Source organism: Anolis carolinensis, chromosome 5 (assembly GCF_035594765.1).
Source record: "Anolis carolinensis isolate JA03-04 chromosome 5, rAnoCar3.1.pri, whole genome shotgun sequence".
Taxonomy (NCBI): Eukaryota; Metazoa; Chordata; class Lepidosauria; order Squamata; family Dactyloidae; genus Anolis; species Anolis carolinensis.
The window spans coordinates 179,312,432-179,335,688 of record NC_085845.1 but is presented as its reverse complement, the minus strand read 5'-3'; the positions used below and the strand labels follow the sequence as shown (position 1 = coordinate 179,335,688).

Genomic DNA, 23,257 nt, shown 5'->3' with positions numbered 1-23,257 from the left:
AGTGCTGCGGAGTTGAAAGAGGCACGAATGGAGGGCTTAAGGGAGAAACGTGCCAAGAGGAAGGAGCGTCAAGCTAACCCCGACCGGGATCGCCTTCCACCTGGAAACCAATGTCCTCACTGCGGGAGAATATGCGGGTCAAGAATCGGTCTCTTCAGCCACCTAAGAACACACACCCAAGATGGAAGACAATCGTCCTCGAGCTACGAGGGATCGCCTAAGTAATTAAGTAAGTAAGTAAAGGTCTATATATTGCTCAGAATGTACTTTAGACTCAGATTGATATGATGGAAGTGATGATATCTAAAGTTTTATACTGCAGCAAATTACTAGGCATTCATATGCTTCATAAATAAGCCATTCTGATTCCTAGTAAGATGATTTGCGGCAGATTTTTTCCTTTTCCTTTTGTAGAACCTTAAGTTCTATAATGTACATTATCTTCTTAAGATTCCCCAATGCAAAATGTTTCAAAATGACAGCCAAATTCAATGGATTTTGCTTCCAGGTAAGTGCATATGAGATGGCTGCCTTAACGCTGTTGAATTCCAGGACTTTTATGAACAATATTGGCATCGTTATGATTTAAGTACTTTGGCATTAATATTTGAAGAGTCCGGTCCATTTGCAGTAACACCCCTGGCAGGATATTGGCACTACTGGAGAATGGCTTTTCTCTTTCTTTCAATATACATTATTTAGAGCTTAGGAAAGTTATACTTCCTGCCTCCCCAGTATTTACCCAATTATAAATCAACAGTAATTGAGCCGTTTCCAGACAACACCAAATTGGGAGGCATAGCTAATACTCTAGAAGACAGGAGCAGAATTCAAAATGATCTTAACAGATTAGAGAGATGGGCCGAAACTAACAAAATGAAGTTCAACGGGGACAAATGCATGATACTTCACTTAGGCAGAAAAAATAAAATGCAAAGATTCAGAATGGGGGATGCCTGGCTCGACAGCAGGATGTGTGAAAAAGGTCTTGGAGTCCTCATGGACAGCAAGTTAAACATGAGCCAACAATGTCATGCAGCAACAAAAAAGCCAATGGGATTTTGGCATGCATCAATAGGAGTATAGTGTCTAGATCCAGGGAAGTCATGCTACCCCTCTATTCTGCCTTGGTCAGACCACACCTGGAATCACATTGTGTCTAATTCTGGGCACTGCAATTGAAGGAAGATGTTGAAAAGCTAGAAGGTGTCCAAAGGAGAGCGACTAAAATGACCAAGGGACTGGAGAAGAAGCTTTATGAGGAGCGGCTGAAAGAGCTACGCATGTTTAGCCTGCAGAAAAGAAGGCTAAGAGGAGACATGATAGCTATGTATAAGTATGTGAGGGGAAGTCATAGGGAGGAGGGAGCAAGCTTGTTTTCTGCTGCCCTGGAGATTAGGACGTGGAACAACAGCTTCAAACTACAGGAAAAGAGATTCTACCTGAACATTAGGAAGAACTTCCTAACTGTGAGAGTTGTTCAACAGTGGAACTCTCTGCCCCAAAGTGTGGTGGAGGCGCCTTCTTTGGAGGCGTTCAAAAAGAGGCTGGATGGCCATCTGTCAGTGGTGCTTTGAAAGCGATTTTCCGGCTTCTTGGCAGGAGGTTGGACTGGATGGCCCATGAGGTCTCTACCAACTTTGTGATTCTATGGTTCTTTGAGTAGTGAGCTCCATTGGATTCAATTGGATAAGTGGATGATGCATTTTCTGGGAATAAATACCATTGAGCCCAGTGGTGTCTACTTTTGAGTAGCAGTGGTATCCTAAATATTTGACATTTACATAAATGTTACCAATTTGTACATTATGGAAAATATTTGTGAGATTTTATAAGCTAGACATAGCATTTGGGATAATTTGTTTCATATATCTTATTGCAATGTGTTCCATAACTTTCTACCTTATCCAAAATCAGTCTGTCCTCCATATTTGTGATGATGATAATAATAATTTGAATTTGTTACATTGTAGAGCAGCTCACCTAAAGAGTACAAGGATAGGTTAAGCTGACTTAATGATATATTAAATCCCACAATAACTTTGTGATAATGGGAATGCATGGGACCCATAAATTAATAACATTCTTCTTAAGGTCTGTAATATAGGGAGGAGAAGGAGGAAAATGTCCTAGATGGCGTAAGGTGCATCTACACTATGGAATTAATGTAGTTTGACACCACTTTAATTGCCATGGCTCAGTGCTATGGAATCCTGAGAGCTGGAATCATAGATGTGTACCAGAGAAGGCAAAACATCTTGCAGATTCACAAGTATTTTGCCTTCTCTGCAAAATAGTTTTGGTGCCTACAAATTCCATAGCATTGAGCCATGGCAGATTAAGTGGTGTAAAATTGCATTAATTGCATCATTTTCCTTTAGCTTCAGTGACAAGATCGGCATGGTATGTACTATGAATGGCCATTATTTTCAAAATATCAAACAGCACTTAAGGATCACAGTTGAATCCACGTACACGCACGTATTAGCATAATGCATAATACTAATATTATATTACATTATATAGTAATATAACAAATACATATATTTATAAGAGTGGTTGTCCAACGCAATTCAAATGTTATGGCAAGGCATTTCCTCTTCTGATTTCTTCAGCTGCACAAAATAGAAGTGTGGTTATTATTAGTTAATAATGGAGAGGACGGAGGGTTTCATTATAGGTTATTTATTTAGTTCAGTTATTTTATATCTCGGCTTTCTTCAAACATGGAACCTAAAGCAGCTTACAATATGACTATGAATTAACGTAACATACGCACATCTAAAAATGGCAAGTGATAATAATTGTATACCCAAATTGACACCTTAACTTAGCTTTTGGACACTCAGTGCATTACTCCCATCCCTGTCCCCATGCCTTTTGCAAGTTGCTGAAAACCATTTTTTAAAAATAAAAATCCCCAAATGTGTATCCTTTGTAATTCCAGATCAGTTATGTTTTTAAATCAATTTTTCTCGGCTTTGATGAGGTGTATTTCTGCTTTTTAATGCATTTTTTCTGGTGATGGGCAGGACAATAAAAATTGTTTGCTAGTATGGTGATGTATGTCAATTTATTTGCAGCTCATTGACTTCATTTAAAAATTACTAGACTTGGATTTTATATAACAGAGAAGTATCAGCACTCTTTAGTGGAGAGGACTAAAGAACTTGTAAAATTACAACTCCCTGACTGCATAGCATTGAGCCGTGGCAGTTAAAGTGGTGCCAAACCACATTAATTCTACAGTATAGACGCTCCCAAAGTGGTGTCAGACTACATTCAAACTACACTGTAGATGTACCCAAAGTGGTGTCAGACTGTATTCATTCTACAGTGTAGATGCGCCCAAATTGGTGTCAAACTGCCTTAACTCTACATTGAAGATGCACCCAAAGTGGTGTCAAACTGTATTCATTCTACAGTGTAGATACACCCAAAGTGGTGTCAAACTGCTTTAATTCTACAGTGTAGATACACCCAAAGTGGTGTCAAACTGCTTTAATTCTACAGTGTAGATGCACCCAAAGTAGTGTCAAACTGTATTCATTTTACAGTGTAGTTGCACCCAAATGGTGTCAAAGTGCTTTAATTCTACAGTGTAGATGCACCCAAAGTGGTGCCAAACTGCCTTAATTTTACATTGTAGATCCACTCAAAGTGCTGTCAAACTGTATTAATTCTACAGTGTAGATTCCTCCCAAAACAGTTTTGGTCCCAAGTATTCTCAACCTGTAATTAAACAGCTGCAGTGCCCGTCTCGACCAGCAGGGGTCGCGCTTTCCTTTCCCTTATTCAGGAATTCATTCCTTTGTTTCACGTTCGATTGCCTTCGTAACCTGCGCTCGGGCGGGCGGGGGATGGAACCCAGCGATTGTCTTCAGGCGGCGGCAGAGAGGAAGGCGCTTGCTTCCCTTCACAGCACGGAACGGGAAAAGGGGCCAGGCAGCATCGCCCCGTCCAACGCATCAATAGGCGAAGCGAGAGGGAACGTAAGGTCAACGTCCTGTTGTAAAGTACTTAAGCCTTCTTTCTTTTATTTGGTCTTGACGCTGCTAGGCACCGAGTGGCCACCAGAGGGAGCCAAAGAAGCGCAGAGCTAGCCTCAAAGGACCCTCTAAGAACAGCGGTGGGGCCAACGCAGCGCAGGCCATGGGAAGTTCCGTGGGAAAGGGAGAGGTGGAAGCCATAGGTGGGTAATGCAATGCAGTATGCAGTGGAAGTATCTACATTGTAGAGTGCATCTACACCAGGTATAAGCAAACTTTGGCCCTCTGGGTGTATTGGACTTCAACTCCCACAATTCCTTTTAAAATGGGTTTAAAAATTATAATTTTTAATTGGTACATTCATTCAATTAAACTTTTCCCATACAAGACTTAGCTCAATAAATGTGCCAAAAATCACTTTACCTTATATGATTCTTTATACATTCCTTAGATGTGTATCTCCCATTACCCATACCCACCCCATTCCCCCCCTCCCTCCTAGAACAGCAAGTCTGAATGATGTCATTATATACATTTAACTGTGTGGAAAGCCTGGTCATCTACATCTATCTTCTCAGTCTATTTTGTCGGTTAGAATAGACCATTTCCTATACCAGTCTTATTTTGTATGATTATTCATATAGTTGGGGCCCCTGGTGGCACAGTGTGTTAAAGCACGGAGCTGCTGAACTTGTGGACCAAAAGGTCCCAGGTTCAAATCCTGGGAGCAGAATGAGCGCCGGCTGTTAGCCCCAGCTCCTGCCAACCTAGCAGTTCAAAAACATGCAAATGTGAATAGATCAATAGGTACCGCTTTGGCGGGACGGTAACAGCACTCCATGCAGTCTTGCCGGCCACATGACCTTGGAGGTGTCTATGGACAACGCCGACTCTTCAGCTTAGAAATGGAGATGAGTACCAACCCCCAGAGTCGGTCACGACTGGACTTAACGTCAGGGGAAACCTTTACGTTCATATAGTTGTTTTTCTTTTGATTAATGAAATGGCATTTTGGCCTGCATAAATAGGAATATAATAATAATAATAATAATAATAATAATAATAATAATAATAAATATTTTATTTATATACTGCCCACTGAAATCCCACTGGAGCATTGCAGCACACCAAAATACTTGGGAGTTACCCTGGCCCGGGCTCTAACTTACAAGAAGCACTGCCTCACTATCAAGCAAAAAGTAGGTGCTAGAAATAACATTGTACGAAAGCTGACTGGCACAACCTGGGGTCACAACCAGACACAATGAAGACATCTGCCTTTGTGCTTTGCTATTCTGCTGCTGAATATGCATGCCCAGTGTGGAATGCATCTCACCATGTTAAAACAGTGGATGTGGCTCTTAATGAGATATGCCACATTATCACAGGATGTCTATGCCACACACCACTGGAGAAAATATACTGCTTAGCTGGTATTGCTAGCCATCCACCGGAAAGTAGCAGCCAATAATGGAAGGACCTAGGCATTGACATCTCAGGCCCATCCCGTTTGGATATCAGCCAGCACGCCAATACCTTAAATCAATAAATAGTTTTCTAAGATCTACAGAGATACTTGCAGGAACACCTCAGCAAGCGAGAGTCCAAAAGTGGCAGGCTAAAACCCTGAACCTCAATCAGTGACCGATGCCGGATGAGAGACTCCCTCCTGGGCACACAGAAGACTGGGTAACTTGGAAGGCACTGAACAGACTGCGCTCTGGCACCACGAGATGCAGAGCGAACCTTAAGAAATGGGGCTACAAAGTGGAGTCCACAACATGGGCGTGTGGAGAAGAGCAAACCACAGACCATCTACTACAATGCAGCCTGAGCCCTGCCACATGCACAATGGAGGACCTTCTTACAGCAACACCAGAGGCACTCCAAGTGGCCAGATACTGGGCAGAAGACAGTATTAATGACAAGTTTTTTTAAAAAAAACTTTGTGTCTTCAAATACAATACAACTTGTATCCTCTGTTTGCTTCTGACACAATAAATAAATAACCGCCCTATGTCCTCAGGAGGACTCAAGGCAGTTTCCAACATAAAGCAAAACATTCAATTGACCATACAACAACGTGAACATAACAAAAAAAAATAAACATAATAAAACAAGAACATACAATTCAAAACAATCCACAAAAGTTAAAATCCAGTTTCAAAATGCTCAATAGTGTCCAGATCCAGGGAAGTCATGCTCCCCTCTATTCTGCCTTGGTCAGACCACACCTGGAATACTGTGTCCAATTCTAGGCACCGCAGTTGAAGGGAGATGTTGACAAGTTGGAAAGCGTCCAGAGGAGGGCGACTAAAATGATCAAGGGTCTGGAGAACAAGCCCTATGAAGAGCAGCTTAAAGAGCTGGGCATGTTTAGCCTGCAGAAGAGAAGGCTGAGAGGAGACCTGATAACCATGTATAAATATGTGAAGGGAAGTCATAGGGAAGAGGGAGCAGGCTTGTTTTCTACTGCCCTGGAGATTAGGATGCAGAACAATGGCTTCAAACTACAGGAAAGGAGATTCCACCTGAACATCAGGAAGAACCTCCTCACTGTGAGAGCTGTTCAGCAGTGGAACTCTCTGCCCTGGAGTGTGTTGGAGGCTCCTTCTTTGGAGGCTTTTAAACAGGTGGATGGCCATTATTAGGTTCCTGAATATAGTGTCCTTATTTTCCAAGGTTTCTAATGGAAAAGGGTCAATTTTATTTATTTATAATTTATTTTGCCATTTCCCCCCAAATTAACAACATTGATAAGCAGGTTCTTTAAGTTCTTTAAGTCTTTTTGTTTGTTGGTTTATTCTCTCTCCCATACATGTTCCCTTTTTCCAACTACAGTAGAGTCTCACTTATCCAACATAAACGGGCCAGCAGAACGTTAGATAAGTGAATATGTTGGATAATAAGGAGGGATTAAGGAAAAGCCTATTACACATCAAATTAGGTTATGATTTTACAAATTAAGCACCAAAACATCATGTTATACAACAAATTTGACAGAAAAAGTAGTTCAATACGCAGTAATGCTATGTAGTAATTACTGTATTTACGAATTTAGCACCAAAATATCACGATGTATTGAAAACATTGACTACAAAAATGCGTTGGATAATCCAGAACGTTGGATAAGCGAGTCTTGGATAAGTGAGACTCTATTGTATTTGCTTCCTTTTCTATTTGCACCCATCTTTTTGACCCTTCCATTTCAAATTCTAATAAGCTGGCTAACTGACTTGCCTCATAGTATATTCCCAAATAAGGGGCCCCCATCCACCTATTTCTTGTTTACCCTTATTTCTTTCCCCATGTGTTAATTTGTTTGCTTACATTTTTCCATAGATGGTTAAAGTTCATTGGTATTATGTTACTGAATTGTAGGCTGTTAGGAATTGTGGGAGTTGAAGTCCAAAACACCCGGAGGGCTGTAGTTTGCCCATGCCTGTTTCACAAGAACCTTTCTCAAGAAGGAAGGCGAGGCTGTGACCCGTCTCTTAGGGTTGTATTGAGAACAACTATAGGATGCAAATAATTTATTAGTTATAATATGATTCCAATGTTTATACTAAAGGTATGATTATGTCTAATGACCTGTATTGGTTTGATGTGCCATCAAGTTGGCTTCAATGTAGGGCAACCCTACAAAAGATGTGGCTGTCGAAATACAGCTCAGGTCTTGTGAACCCAGGGCCCTGGTTTATTCACTTGTAATATGGTCTTTTTTTCCTTTCTTCCTTCCATTATACTATGGTATTTTTCAATGTATATTTATCATACACTTTTTGAAAAAGCTTTGCTGTGAAAAGCAACCTTTCAGACTTGTTTTTTTTTTAAGGAATAAAAATCGCAGAGAGTCTTTGTGATTCAAACTAATCTTCTTGATTGCATATAATTTGAGAACACAGAAATGCTGGACCACTCTAACAACCACCATGTCAGACAGCACAGAGAAGCCATTGAAATCCACAAGTATGTGGACAATTTCAACAGAAAGGAGGAAACCGTGAAAATGAACAAAATCTGGCTACTAGTATTAAAAACTCTAAAATCAGGACAGTAAATAAAGAACAACACTAAAACAACAGGGGAATTCCAGACATGAAACAAACAGGGCCAGCTGATCACCTCCCAACAAAGGATTCCCTCAGGCAGGAAGCAGCCAGGCTTTGAAGCTGCAATGCTATTCAATGCTAATCAAAGTGATCAATTGCAACATTCACACTTGCCTCAAACAGACAAGAGTTCTTTCTCCCACCCTGGACATTATTCCACAGATATATAAACCCCACTTGCCTAATTTCCAACAGACTTCACAACCTCTGAGGATGCCTGCCATAGATGTGGGTGAAACATCAGGAGAGAATGCTTCCGGAACATGACCATACAGCCCAGAAAACTCAGCAACTCTTCCTGATTGAATTTGTACATTCATTTTTCTCAGACTCCTGATGCCACACAATCAAAGAGATTTTCTGCCTATTTATAGAACGTTGCTACGGGTTAATTAGCACTTGTAAGGCTCTTTGAAGAACAGAGGCAAAACTCTCCTGAAGCCGTTCTCTCTGCTTGGATTTTTCTTTCATTCAACAGAAATCCCCTCTCCCTCCTCCCTACAGAACCGAACACACACAGAGCTGTAGCGGCAGCATAATGTACTGGTTTGGGTATTGCATTATAATTTTCAGACCAGGCTTCCAAACGTTGCTCTGCCATAGAAATCCACCTGGTAACCTTAGGCAAGTCACACTCTCTCAGCCTCAGAGAAAGGCAAAATTTCTCTGAACAAATCTTGCCAAGAAAACCACAATAGATTCATTTTAGAGTTGCCATAAATTGGAAAGGCATCACTTTAACTGCCATGACTCAATGTTATGGAATCATGAGAGTTGTAGTTTGGTGAGTCCCCAGACTCTTTGGCAGAGACAGCCTTGTAAAATTACAACTCCCATGATTCCATAGGAAGCTATGGCAGTTAATACTGGTGTCAAACTACATTAATTCCACAATGTAGATGTGCCCTTGGAAGAATGCGCAGAAGCAATAGTCCTTTGTATTCTGGAATTCTTTAGCATCGCAGATCTCTGAAACAGAGGAAATCCATTTTATCTTGGTGTAAAGTGGCCATTGATGCCCCGGTGGCGAAGTGCGTTAAAGCACTGAGCTGGAGACCGAAAGGTCCCAGGTTCAAACGCGTGAGCGGCCGCTGTTACTGTGTTTCCCCGAAAATAAGACGGAGTCTTATATTAATTTTTGCTCCCAAAGATGCTCTAGGTCTTATTTTCAGGGGATGTCTTATTTTTCCATGAAGAAGAATTCACATTTATTGTTGAACAAAAAATGAACATTTATTATATACTGTACAGTAATTGTCATCACAAACCAGCATAACCAGACAAACTGTGAATCCTATCAAGAATTTCTTGTTACTACTATTATTTCCATGTACAACTGTTATGTACATTTACCAATTCTGCGCTTTGGTGTTCTGTTTGGCAGGCGCCGGGCATGCTTCCAAACAAAAACTTTGCTAGGTCTTACATTCGGGGGAGGCCTTATATTTAGCAATTCAGCAAAACTTCTACTAGGTCTTATTTTTTGGGGATGTCTTATTTTAGGGGAAACAGGGTAGCTCCAGCTCCTGCCAACCTAGCAGTTCGAAAACATGCCAATGTGAGTAGATCAATAGGTACCGCTCCGGCGGGAAGGTAACGGCGCTCCATGCAGTCATGCCGGCCACATGACCTTGGAGGTGTCTACGGATAACGCCGGCTCTTCAGCTTAGAAATGGAGATGAGCACCAACCCCCAGAGTTGGTCACGACTGGACTTAACGTCAGGGGAAAACCTTTACCTTTAACCTAAAGTGGCTATTGAGCTTAGATTTGCTATTAAATAAGTATAGCATATCCTCATGATAACAGGAGCATATTTGTTAATGACTCCATCTAATATGGGGTTTCTCAAACTGTGCTCCTCCAGATGTTTTGGACTTCAGCTCCCACAATTCCTAAAGCTGGTAAGATGGTTGGGATTTCAGGGAGCTGAAGTCCAAAACACCTGAAGGAGCACAGTTGAGAAACACTGGTAACAGTCTTGGAAGATTTCCTTTTTGGAGTCCCACTTGCACTATCCTTCATTTTTTATGATGATGATGATTTTAGGTTGCTGTGAGTTTTCCGGACTGTATGGTCATGTTCCAGAAGCATTCTCTCCTGGCGTTTCACCCACATGCAACCCAGTGATTCCGGCCATGAAAGCCTTCGACAACACAATGATGATGATGTTTATTTCTACCCCACTTTTTCTCTCCACGAGGAGACTCATTTAGCATGGGAAGCAAAGAGTAAGACCACATCTACATTGCCATATGATCCAGTTTCAAAATGCAAATTAACTGCATTGAACTTGATTATATGGCAGTGTAGCCTCATATAATCCAAATCAATGTGGTTCATTCTACATCATGTGAGTCTACACTGAGCATTGTAATGCAGTACAAGATGAATTATATGCCAGTGCAGATGGGCCGTGGGTTTCACATGTCCTGACCAACCAAGATATTTCAACAATGAAAAGCAAGACACATGTGTCCATGCAACATCTAAGTGTATTCAAGATGACAAAAGATATCAACAAGGAAGAAGAATCCAATTAGGAGAGAGTGCATCAATTTGCTTTTGCTTGAGTCTACTGGGAGAAGCAAGTTTCACCCCCTCCTTTCCTCACCACTGATTTAATTGAGTGCAAAACACTTTTGCACATTGAACTCGGTTTGCAGCAGTTTAGTCACTGAAGGGATTTCCTAAGTAGTTTCCTGCACATTATGCTCAGTAACAGGCATGGGCAAACTTCAGCCCTTCAGGTGTTTTGAATTTCAACTCCCACAATTCCTAACAGTCAGTAGGATGACATCAATTTAGGTAGAGTGGTATCAATTTATTTCTGTGCCTGTTTGTTGTATGGCATGAATAAGATAACTAAAGAGAAGAGTATACTTCCCTTCCCAACATGTTACCCTATTATCTCCAGGAAATCAGGGAGAACCCAAAATTACAACTCCCCCTCCTGCAGTATATACAGGTGCAGACCCAAACCTTTTAACTTGAGTCTACTCCAAACTTATATTCTGTAAAACATCTGCAATAACTATTAGATAACCGAATTATGGGAAAATTACCGAAGTTATAATGTGTATGTTTTTAAAATGCAATTTAGCTTTAATCTCAAGGCATTATAATTTCTGATACTTTGAAGGAGTTAATAAAACTTCACAAATCTTAGGGGGAAAGTGCTTTTTTGGTCCAATGTAAAACATTCAATTGTTTTACAGAATAAGACTTGAACAGGAGGATAAAGCAAGAGGCCTCATTGGACGTTCGCCCTCTTACTAATAGTGTACATGGAGTATTTTAAGAAGCCGCTCCTTCTTAGCTGTTTGAAAGTCAGACCTCTTCTTACAGAATTTATACATTGCTTATACGGTAAGACCCCTGTAGCAACGGGACCTGTATCCCCAGCTTCACATATTCATGAATGGAGGGAAATGGTCTTTCTAGGAATTGGCTATGCCTCCCAAGTGATTCTATGGTATACCTTCCCAGGAACTACCATAAAATTATCTTGGAGGACCTAGTAAATTTCTAGAGATAATACTTCTCTAGAGATCTCTACGTCCTCCAACACTATGGTATGCTAGCACCATTGGTTGTATTCAATTTCACATAACGGTGGTCTGTATACGTAACCTCTGAGGATGCCTGCCATAGATGTGGGCGAAACGTCAGGAGAAAATGCTTCTGGAACATGGCCACACAGCCCGGAAAACTCAACAACAACCCAGTCTGGTCAAAAACGTATCCCTTATGGATGGGGGCTTTCTGTACATTGATGTCCTTCTCTATTTATAGGGTTTCCGAAATATAAAAAATAAAATAGCCACAATATGGATGAGCATTCCCATCCTCACTGTGATAGTCACCCAGACGCCATCAGATATCTGTGTAGGTTTTTCAATGCGTTTGATAATGTTTAGGCTTTCTGTGTCTAATAGTTTTAGTGTAACTCAATAGGGACTCATAGCTGAATCATAATAGTAATCCCAACTAGAGTAGACCCATTGGCTGAATGAGATGTACATAAATTAACATGATTAGGTGCCCTTTTTCGGAGCTAAAATCCTGTCTGGGCAGATTTGGAAGGGAAGGCTAAGTTGCTACTATTTAAATACAAGGAAGATGTCTAGGAGCGATCACCACAGCCTATATAGCAGGAGTATTGAAAGTTAAGTGGGAGTTGCCATAGTGATTAATAGTTTGAAGTAGACAGCTGGTAAATGTGTCCTCGTTTTTTGCTTTTCAGAATATGGTAACCTTAACATAAGTTCAGACTCACCATTCATTGATTCAGTGAGCATTTATTTGAAACCACCAAGAATGACTCTAAATGTGGGAGTATGAATCAGATCTCCAATTTTAAAACATTAGCTGCTCCCCGACTTCCATCGATATTGAAAATACCTGGAGCAAGGCTTGATACTATTTGTTGAACAACTTTATGACTCAGTGTATGCATTTATGTGTTTAGCCGTCTGGAGTTCCTGGGAGCAAGAATATAGATTCTGTAGATACAGGCAGTCCCCAAGTTACAAACATCTGACTTATAAGCAACTCATAATAAAAAAAGAGGGGGGTTAAGCATCAGGAAGTGAGAAAAATGTTACTGCTCAGAAGAAAATTCACTCCTCAAAGAGTTATCATGGGGAAAAGGTGTCTCCAATGAAACTTTATCACCAATCCTTGTTTCCACAAAAAGCCACATTTTTTTCAAAATCCAATTATCACAGAAAATGAGGTAAAAATCTTCTGAATAGAGGCACAGACAGGAAAATAAAAACCACAGGCTAAATGTTCTAGCCTCCCCAAACATCCCATAGAAAATATGGGATGGATTGTTTGTACTTTGTCTAAGGACATTCTAACACACCAGAGAAATGAATGTGCCTCGGACACATTACCGTTTTCTCTCTACATTTGTGGGTTTCATACTCATGGTTTTGATTATTTGTGATCTTTTAGTCATGCAACATATTTATGAAAAATATTAAAGAGTAATGGCACTAGGAAACACTGTAGCGACTCAAGATCACTTTCTAACTGGAAGTACAGCCACTGGACAACTCTTTAAACACACTTTTTTGACCAGACATGCTTCTATCTGAGTGTTTCCCCATCTATTCCATATCTTGCTAATCAGAATGCTATATGGGACTTCATCAAATGCTTGGCTCAAATCTAGATATGTGACATAAATGTTATGCTTGTGCATTTGGAGATTTCCACATTTAGGGAAAATTACTTTTTAAGATTACAACTCCTAGAATTCCCTACTCTGTATGGCACTGTTAATAACAACTAGTAGATTTGAGATATTACAGTTCCCAAAAAGAAATACTTCCAGGCTCTGGGGATGCCAGTGCTTTGCCATTACTATTTTGAGACTGAAATTTCCATGTGGCAAGCATCATCTTCCTAACTTGAATAGGAAATGTGTAGAATTTATATGCATACAAGCCAGAAACTGCTATTTGTAAGTGGTAAAGTATAGCTGATGTACTCAGTGAAGGCAACCAGATAGATGGAATTACATATTCTTTTCTTCCAATACAAAACACAGGGCTGTGTGGATGCTGTCAAAAAACTGCGAGCATTCAAGGTTCCAAGCATGGTGCAAAAAAAAGAGATTACACCACTATCAGTGAGGAATCAAGTGAGTGCAAATCATCATCATCATCATCATCAACATCATCATGTTTTGATGTTATTAATAGTAAAGAAGAAGGGGAAAGGTTATAGAAATATAATTCATGTGTTTTCTTGTTGGACTGCAACTCACACAATCCCCAAGTTTTGAATCCCCAAGTTGTCTGGGTCATTCAGAGAGTCAGAGTCCATAAAAATAACTTTTCTAAGCTTTAGAACAATTCATGATAGAGTATGAGTTGTTTTAATTTCTTTTAAAGCAATCATATAATGGGTAGGCTGAATTACCTTTACTCAGAGTTGGTGTACTAAGCTAATCCTGTTCCACTAATTTATTGATGTGTATCCATCATCAGTGGTGCTTTCAGGGCAGGGCAGAAATCCACAGTCCCACTTTGCAAAATAAGTGAGAATAGAACAAGGCTTGCCTGACCACATTTTGCATTAAATAATAAATATTATTATGCTATCTGAAGTGTGGCAGAGGTTGTAAGCCCAGTAATGCCAAAGCATTTGATCAGCATTGATTCTGGTGGAAGACGTTTCGCCACAGACATCCCATCCCTGTTATCTCTTCTCACATCCATTGCTCTGGTTTCTATCACATTTTGATAACCCCTTGGAGTAAGACAGACCTGGTTCTCAAGTATAGGATGTCCTTTAGACTAATCCATTATGGAAGATGTGATTGTCATAATAAGACAGCTCTTTGGAAAGCCATTTGGGCTCAAATGCTGAGAATGAGATCCTTCCAGCACATATTGTCTCTCTACAATGTCTCTGTGAGAGGATGGACCCCCCTACCTCTAAACATTTGGGGCTAGAGTAGAGCCAGTGTTGTGCAATGGTCTCAGGACAGAATATAAGGTGCATTTACACTGTAGATTTAATGCATTTTGACCCCACTTTAAATGCTATGGCTCAGTGTTATGGAACTGTGGGTGTTGTAGTTTTACAAGGATTTTAGCTTTCCCCCCTAGTGCAGTGGTTCCCAACCTGTGGGTTTCCAGGTGTTTTGGCCTACAATTCTCAGAAATCCCAGTCAGTTCACCAGCTATTAGGATTTCTGGGAGTTGAAGGCCAAAACATCTGGGGACCCACATGTTGAGAACCCCTGTTCTAGTGCTTCATCAAACTACAGATCCCAGAATTCCATAGCATTACGCCATGTAAGTTAAAATAGTGTCAAACTGGATTATAAATGCACCTTAAGACCCTGGCTGATTTAAATTCTCACTTGGTTTCGGAGACTCACTAGGTGATCTTGTGCAAACCATACTCAATCTCAGAGGAAGGCAATGGCAACCGCCCCCTTTTTAAGCAAATCCTGCCAATTAAACCTTATGATATGTTCACATTAGGATCAGCATCAATCTGAGTTGACTTGAAGGCACACTACAGACAGTGGCAACAACATTTTTGAAGAGTTCATCTGTCTTGCTCTGATGTGGTTTTAAGGTTAAGATAAAATGGGTGGGTGGCTTCTTGGGGTGCTCCTTCAACTAGGAAGAGCTATGTTGGTAGGTCTGTATGGAGCATTTTTAGAGTATTTATTTTACTCCAGCAAGGTAGTGTTAGGAGGCTTTCAGAGCATGATTGGTGGAGTAGTCTTCCATTAATTCATCTTTGTTCCATGTAGCAGAGAATTCAGCTCAACCCTAGTCAACGCAGATTTTAAACTGACATTACAAAGCAATCACGCATGAGCTGATTTAGGCTCTGTATGCCATCAGCCCTGTTTGGTATTTGAATGAGAGATGTGTGCCAGGTGTTGTAAACTATATTTCAGAGGAAAGAACTGGCTAAACCACATCTGAGTTTCCCTTACCTAAGAAAACCCTATGAAATTCATGGGGTTACCATAAGCAACAGGTGACTTGAAGGCATATACATACAAACACTCACATGAATGAATCTGAGCTGACATATACATCTGCATCCTGTTGGTTAGTTCCAATTATAGTAGATGAATTTATTTGATTGTTGAATTATAATTCATTTAATTGGTCTACTCTATTTGAATTAACAGGTCTATTCTGTTTAGGACTAGCAACAGGATTGAGATCAGAATATGTAAACCACACTATATACTGGTCTATGTAATGAAGTAAAAATATTTTGTGGCATCTTGCAAGTTCATTATAGCAGTGAGCTTCTGCTTTGTCAGATACATGCCTTGTTCAAGACTACGTAGACTGTTGTCTGTGAGTGAATAATCCTAATGCATTCATTGTTAAGTTGTTACAAGACCAAATATTTTTTCTCAAGTAGATGATGATCATGATCATTTTAATTTGTTACCTGTCTCTCTTGATGCTGTCACTTAACAATGGTCCTTCTTTAAGTTGCTGCGTGTTTATGTTATGAATAAATTTTCAATAACTTTAAAGCATAGGCTCTTTTTATTGCAAGTTCAGTCTGAGAGGTATAGCAGAACTTTTACAGAACAAAAAAGAACGACACTAGACATACAGACATACAGATTCTATGCAGCTACATTGGATTCACAAACAACCTATTACATTGGCTAACAAACAAGGTGGGTTTACATTTTCAGTCAGCATTCACACACATCTACATGCATCCATCTTCATGCATACAAATATTACCATATCCTTTCTCCCTCCTTGGAGAAGCACCTGCTTAGGTCAGACCCAACTTCCACTGCTGCCTGCCAACACATAATTCCAAAATGCCAAAATGCCAAAACTTCAAAAATGCAAAAAGAACATGACTCCAAAATGCACTCCTTTCTCTTCCCATGAGAAAAGGAGGCCCCCAAAAAGTGAACAGAATCCTGCTTTCCCACAGCAGATCTGCCACTCCCAAGTACACCATCTCCACTGAGTATGGCGGGTGAACAGCGTTGCTGTTTGTCACACGTTTCGGACTGTCATAAGGTCACTTATATAGCAATCTTTTGCTGATGTTGTCCCAAAGTTGTAAATGAATGATAGACGTCTTCCATCCTGGAATATTCTCAGTTTCCTGGACCAGATGTTGATTCCTCTTGATTGGTGTTAACAAACACAAGCAGAGGATTTCCTTCTTAACAGTGGCAAACATTTCCTTAATTTGGTGTAAACATTTCTCTTATCAGTCACAGTTCTTATCACAGTTTACCAGGCAGGTCAACTATTTCAGTTCTCATTAGCAGGTTTTAATTACAATTCCTAAGCAGGTAGTTAATGGTTTGCAGGCCTTAATATTTTAGACTGGTGTCTTCAAAATTACTAGCTCTCTTTCATTCATCCATTCATACTCACATATAATAAATTCATATTTCATTTGATCTTGTTACATTTAGACCTGCCTTTTCCAACTTGGTACTCTCCATGCTGACTGAGGATAATGGGACTGGTACTCCAACACATCCATAATAATATTATCGGAATGTAGACTGATGGTGCTTAAGTATACAAAACAGTATCCAGTGGGTGGGAAGATAAAATTATGACTAAACTCTGCCTAATTTGCAATGTTTCTAGGCTCTGATGCTGTAAGGTTGGGGACCATTATAAAGCAAAAGCTTAATCTGGGCTATAAAAGAGTCTGATCTGCATTAGAGGCACAGCTGATTTTATATTGCCATGTATAATAACAATAGATGTAGAGTGATTATGTGCGCAACTGCCAAAAATTGTTATAATCTAGTATAAATACATAATTAAAGATAGAGATGAGAAACTGTTTTTTCCTGGAACCAATTCCTTGGTTCCAGGAAAAGAGCCCAGTGTGCTCTTTTCCATGATCTACCAAAGTTTTTCAGATTTATCATGCATGTATACACTATCCAACAGGTAACACATTAAGAAAATATGTTAAGTAGTCCAATGTATGCACTCTAGTTAATAAGATAAAGTTTACATTTTTAGATTAGGCTAAGGTCCACTAAATTTAGAATTCTTTGGAAACATTTCAGCAACAGTAGGCATTTTCCTTTCCAAAGCTTAAAACAGTTTTTTTTATAAAAGAAATGATAACTTTAAGATTTATGATTCCAGGAGTCATAGTCCAAATAAATCTATTCAGATTTCGGTTTCTTTCCAGCAAGATAACTGAACAATGCTGCACTGCTGGAGAGTAGATAGATTTGGGGAAGGGTCAAAAGTTAAAGTTTAATGACTTCTAAAACTAATGTAAAAGTTCAGGCCTTTGGCTAAGATTTTGGAGAGCTGCTGGACAAACAATTTTGCCTTCTGTTGTGATTATTGCAGGGTTTCCATAGGAAAGTGAGAACCAAATTTATTCTGCATTTACACTTGATCTTAACAGCATAAAAATGGGAGAGAGAAAAAAAAACATTTTCCATTGTCTAAACCCAAAAGGGGATGATAATATTCAGGAAACACAGGATTAATTTGCACGAATCTTGTTCGACAACTACGCATGTGTAATGTATGTTTTGAATGCTTGTGCCGTCCGCCGGACAATAAAAAACTATAAAACTGAAACGTGCTGTCCTTTATCCGGGCGAACTGCAAATCCCTATAAGCTGTCCTATAGATATTGAACGACTGAGTCTGGATAACTTCAAAAAGGATGTTTATTCATACAAGGTTGTAAACCTGGCACAGATCTTAAAGTTGCAGAAAATGAAACAAATTTCTATAGGTTTTAGGTACAGAATTATCCCTGGTTCCAGAAAGCAAAGGTGATTATAAAACCACTATACCCTAATCACGCTGCCTATATTAGAAGGAGAAACTCTTTCCTTCCCTATCTTTACAGCAAAGATTAGTTCTAGAAGCGACAGAATAACCCTGCTCCTATAACTAGATTTCCTATTCCAGATCAATATAATTCAATACTTATCTAATTTGGATAGGCTTAGATTGGCCTGGTTTTGAGGATGATTTGTCCCAGTTAGCCTTGCACAGCTCCAGCACGTTGGAAAACTATAGCCAGAATGAAGCTCCAAAATGGAGACTAGACCCTGGTAAAAAGGGCGGTCCTAAGATGTTGCACTCTTTGACCAATCACTGCAAAGAAAACTGCAGCCAGCTTTTGCAGATTCCAAGCCACTTTTCCTGGGCTTTGCAGCCAGAGGCTGAAACAAGATGCAAAGGAGGGAAAACAAACAAACGACCAATAGGTAAGGTAAACCATCGTCCTGGGGGACGGAACACTCCCCGCTAAATTCCCAGGATGTGGGAATTTACCAATCAAAAACATACAAACACCTTTGTATACACAACAATAAAACAGTATAAAACTTACACACTTTGGACAGGCAACACGAAATTGCTGGTTGGTCTGTCCAGGACAGACATTTTGTCCTTACTATGAGTCTTTACCTGAACTTTTCTAACCTTACCGTCAGGGCAAGGAAAGGTCTTTAGTATAATGCCCATAGGCCAGGCATAGCGGGGCAAGTCTTTGTCCTTTAGCAACACAAGGTTTCCCACCTTGAAATTGTCCTCTGGGGTTTGCCAGAGTCTTCTGGTTGGAAGCTGGCTTAAGTATTCGGCCTTCCACCTCTTCCAGAAGTGGTTGGCTAAGGTCTGCACATGCAAAATTGGTGCCACAGTCCGATCGAATTGACTTAATTGGCCCTCTGAGGGCTATGAACCTTTTCAATGCGTTTATGAATGATGAAGTGTCCATTCCCTCTGCAACCTCTATATGGACAGCTCGTACTGACAAACAAGTAAACAAAACCGCACATCTTTTGTTATTTACAACACCACCCCTGGTTTTCCTAGTGACAACCTCCCAAGGACCAAACACATCGATTCCCACATGGGAAAAGGGTGGGTCTGTCAAAGTCCTATCCTGAGGTAGTTCTGCCATCAACTGACTTTGACAGTTTCGCCTAAGGCGCCTGCATTTAACACATTTGAAAATACAACTGTTGACCAACCTTTTGGCATTAACTACCCACAGACCTTCGTTTCTAAGGGCTGCCTCAGTTAGAGTTCTACCCTGATGATGGATTCTTTTCTTTAGGGACCAGAGTCTTTTCCCTGCCATGTGTCTATTGTTTGGCGAAGTGGGCTTATCTGACTTAAAGGGCAAAGGAGCTACCCAATTTCCCTCTGTACTTCGTGAGACTTGAGCATTCATAATGTCCGAAAATCTTTGCTCATCTTTCGAGAGCGCTATGGCTTCGTCTCTCTCAGAGACTTTGAAGATGGAGGAATACTCTGGAGTTATTGCTTGGCAGTAGACCGAGATGTGACTTAGGCAACTGCGCACAAGTGTAGGACGTCCACCTTTAAGCACCTGTGCTTGATTGGAGTCCAACGACGATGGTGGGTGCATCTTGTTTATGCACACTGGGCCTATGACTGTCCAGCCTAATGGCAATTGTTGCGCGATAGGTGCACCTGGAGGTCCTTTAACTTGGTCGTTCACACAGAACAAGCTCGGGCAGTCCGAGCCAAGCAAAAGGGCAATGTCCACATCTGGCCGAAAGGCTGGTATAGCATTCTTTAACCGTCGCAAATGTGGATGAGCCTCCACAACTTCTCTAGTTACAATTTGTTTTTTGTTCCGAGGGATGGAGGAACACTCAATCAGGTCTGGCAACTTGAACTGTCTCTTCTGGTCGCAAGAGGAGACAACAAAGCCAGATGCTATGCGACCCTGCAACTTCTTTTTTCCTGCACACGTAGTCATAGTGTAGTCGACCATCTTGGTTTTAAGGTCAAACATGCGGAAGAACTCTGGAGTAGCCAGGGAGGCGTCGCTCTGTGAATCCAGGGCCACATAGAGTCTCTTTCTAAGCCAAGGGCTCTTGGCTGGATATACATCCGCTAGGCAGATAGGATGACAAACTCTGTACTGGTGCGAGTCAGAACACAGCTCTGTACAGGCGACTGCTGAAACTTCCACCTGCATCTCTGGTGCGGCTGGCTTGTCGGTGTCTTCGACTGCTGACTTTTCTTTTGGTGAAGCGTTCTCTTTGGGGTGGGAGATGATATTGGAGTTGTGCATTGCGGTGCAATGCTTGAGGCTGTTGCATTTCTCACACTTGATGTTTTCTTTGCAGTTGGATGCAAAGTGTGGAGTTGCTCCACAGCATCTAAAGCAGATTCCCTGCTTTTGAACTAGCTGTTGCCTTTCTTTGTATGTCTTTCTACTAAACTCCCTGCAGTTGGCCAAGCTGTGAGGCTTTTGGTGAATAGGGCAAAGCAACTCTTTTACCTCCGACCTGGGTTCGTCAGTCTTGAGTTGAGTTTCGACTGCCTTTACGCTGACAGGTCTATTGGCCTCTCTAGGTGGTTTCTTGTCCACTTCAGGTGCCTTCTCTGGCTGGGTCCCTTGGTATAAGGTGGGGAGGCCCGTCTGTGGATCATTCCTTTCTCTGGCTGCCCTGGTGATGAACTGGACCAAATGAGAAAATGGAGGGTATGCCTGGGAGTGGGCCTCCTTGTAGTTGAAGACCTCCTGTCCCCAGCGTTCTTGCAAAGTGAAGGGCAGCTTGGTCAAGATCTGCCTCTGGGACAGGTGCTGATCGAGGCACTTCAAACCGGGCAGTTCTGGATTCTCCTTGGCCGACTCTAATTCCGCAAGGAGATCGCTGAGGTCCCACAAGAGTTTGAAGTCTTTGAGTTTTAAAGCTGGGAACCTTTGGAGCTTGTCCATAAGAGATGCTTCAATCTCTGTGCTGGCCCCATACCTCTGCTGCAACCTGGCCCAGGCCTTTTCCAGGGCTTTGTCGGGATCGGCTACGTGGGCTGCGTAGATCTTCTTAACTTGTGAGGATGAGGCTGGGCCCAACCATGCAGCCAGAAGAGTCAGTTCTTCCTCAGGCAATAACTTTAAGTCTCTGATTGCTCTCTGGAAGGTGGCCTTCCAGAGAAGAAATTCCTCAGGCTTGTCCGAAAACTTTTCGACACCCTTGTCCTTAAGATCTCTTCTGGGACTTCTGATGATGGAGACAAGCTGGGACTCCGGCGTCGAAGGGAACAATTGAGGAGTTTGCTGTTGTGGAGTGGACTCCCACCGTGTACCTTGCGTCAACCTTTGGCCTCTTGGAGGGATGACATCGACCACTGACGAATCGATGGTTCCCTGTGCAGCTGTCTGTAGGGGCCAACTAGCGCTCGGCCTTGAGGCCCTGATTGACTGACCTAGGGTTTTAGCAGGAGGCACAGGTAGCTCGAGCAAGGGTGAGCTCCCCGCTATGACGCTCTGCTCTGCAGGAAACTCAAAAGTGACTTTGGGGCCCTGCTCTGGGTAAGGAGAGAAGTCTCCCTGTTCCTCATCCGAAAACTGGCTGTACATGCTGCCAAGGTGCGCAAACACTTTGGCAGAAGGGTCCTGTATTGGTAACTGGCTTACATTTTCTTCTGTGAGTGGCTCAATTAGGGCCTTGGCCAAAGTCTCAGCCCTTACCCTTTTGGCTGCGGCATCCATCTTTATTCTAAGCATCTCTATACGAGCCTGTTCTATTTGCATTTCGCTTTGTCTACGGGCCTGTTCTATTTGCATTTCGCTTTGTCTTTGGGCCTGTTCCATTTGCATTTCGCTTTGTCTACGGGCCTGTTCCATTTGCATTTCGCTTTGTCTACGGGCCTGTTCTATTTGCAGTCGTTGCTCTTCTTCTTTAAAGGGAAGGGTGAGATCAGCTGCCTTAGCATCAGCCTCCGCCCCCGCTACCTTGCTCTTTAGCTCCAGACGTGCAGCCTCCTTAATGTGCAAGGCAGCTAGGGAAGAGATGGCACTCCCAGCAGCAGAAGACTTGCTAGAGTGGCTGTGTTTAGACGATGCACGCTCCCTTAGTTTAGATACCTGGCTAGAGCGGTTGGACTTAAGACTAAGTGCCACAGCAGGTGATTTCAAAAGATTGGTCTCATGGCTGCATAAGGAAGCTAGGATTGCCCTCACCCTATTTTCTTTCTCATTAGTGTCAGCTAAAACACTCCCTATTTCTAACTCTGAATCCTTGGCGTTAATGCGCTCGAGGACCTGGACTATCTTAGACACTAAACCCCTCCAAAGACCGAAGGCTTCTTCGAGGTCTGTCTGTAATATGGCTGGCACCCTTGTGATACCCAAGCTCTCTATTCTGTCCATTAATGTTACAATTCGCTCCCATGCCGAACCTAACCTCACATGGAGGAGCTCCTTTTCATCTATTAGATGGGCTAGCATCTTGGCTGAAGGGTGCTTTATCCTTTGGGGCCTTTCATTCCTACTTTCAGCCTCAGAAGGAGGTACGCCATCTGTATCATCTTGAAATTGCATAGACATTATGTATTCTTAATAGCAAGTAAATTTACAACAAAAGCAAATACAACATATAACACAATGCACAACACTTAACCATAGCAGTATATATCACTAAGTAACTATACTTTACAAAGATTGTGACCTTTGGCGCCAAACTTTGGTGGGCAAGTTGCAAAATGCCAACTGACAGCAACTTGCCACTTGTTACCTCCCTTGCCCGAGTGACGTAAACTGCCAAAATGGCGACTTCGCCAAATTTTCAAGCACCTCGTGCTCTGCGGCTCGAGGCCTGCCGCCGAAGGAGCACCGAGGCTGGCTTTGGAAAGGAGGA

General features: G+C 41.6%; 1 protein-coding gene across 2 annotated transcripts in view; it reads left to right on the top strand.

The window, feature by feature from the left end:
• Nucleotides 1-3,931: 3,931 nt before the first annotated feature.
• Nucleotides 3,932-23,257, top strand: part of txnrd1 (thioredoxin reductase 1) — an 86,505-nt gene continuing 67,179 nt past the window's right edge. Inside the window, exons 1-3 of one of the 2 annotated variants that reach the window (XM_062983042.1) lie at nt 3,932-4,192; nt 11,319-11,469; nt 13,661-13,753. In XM_062983042.1, coding sequence (XP_062839112.1) covers nt 11,388-11,469; nt 13,661-13,753 — 175 coding nt within the window. In that variant the 5' untranslated portion in view covers nt 3,932-4,192; nt 11,319-11,387. The remainder of the gene's footprint in view (nt 4,193-11,318; nt 11,470-13,660; nt 13,754-23,257) is intronic. The other variant, XM_062983043.1, reaches the window with a different exon arrangement.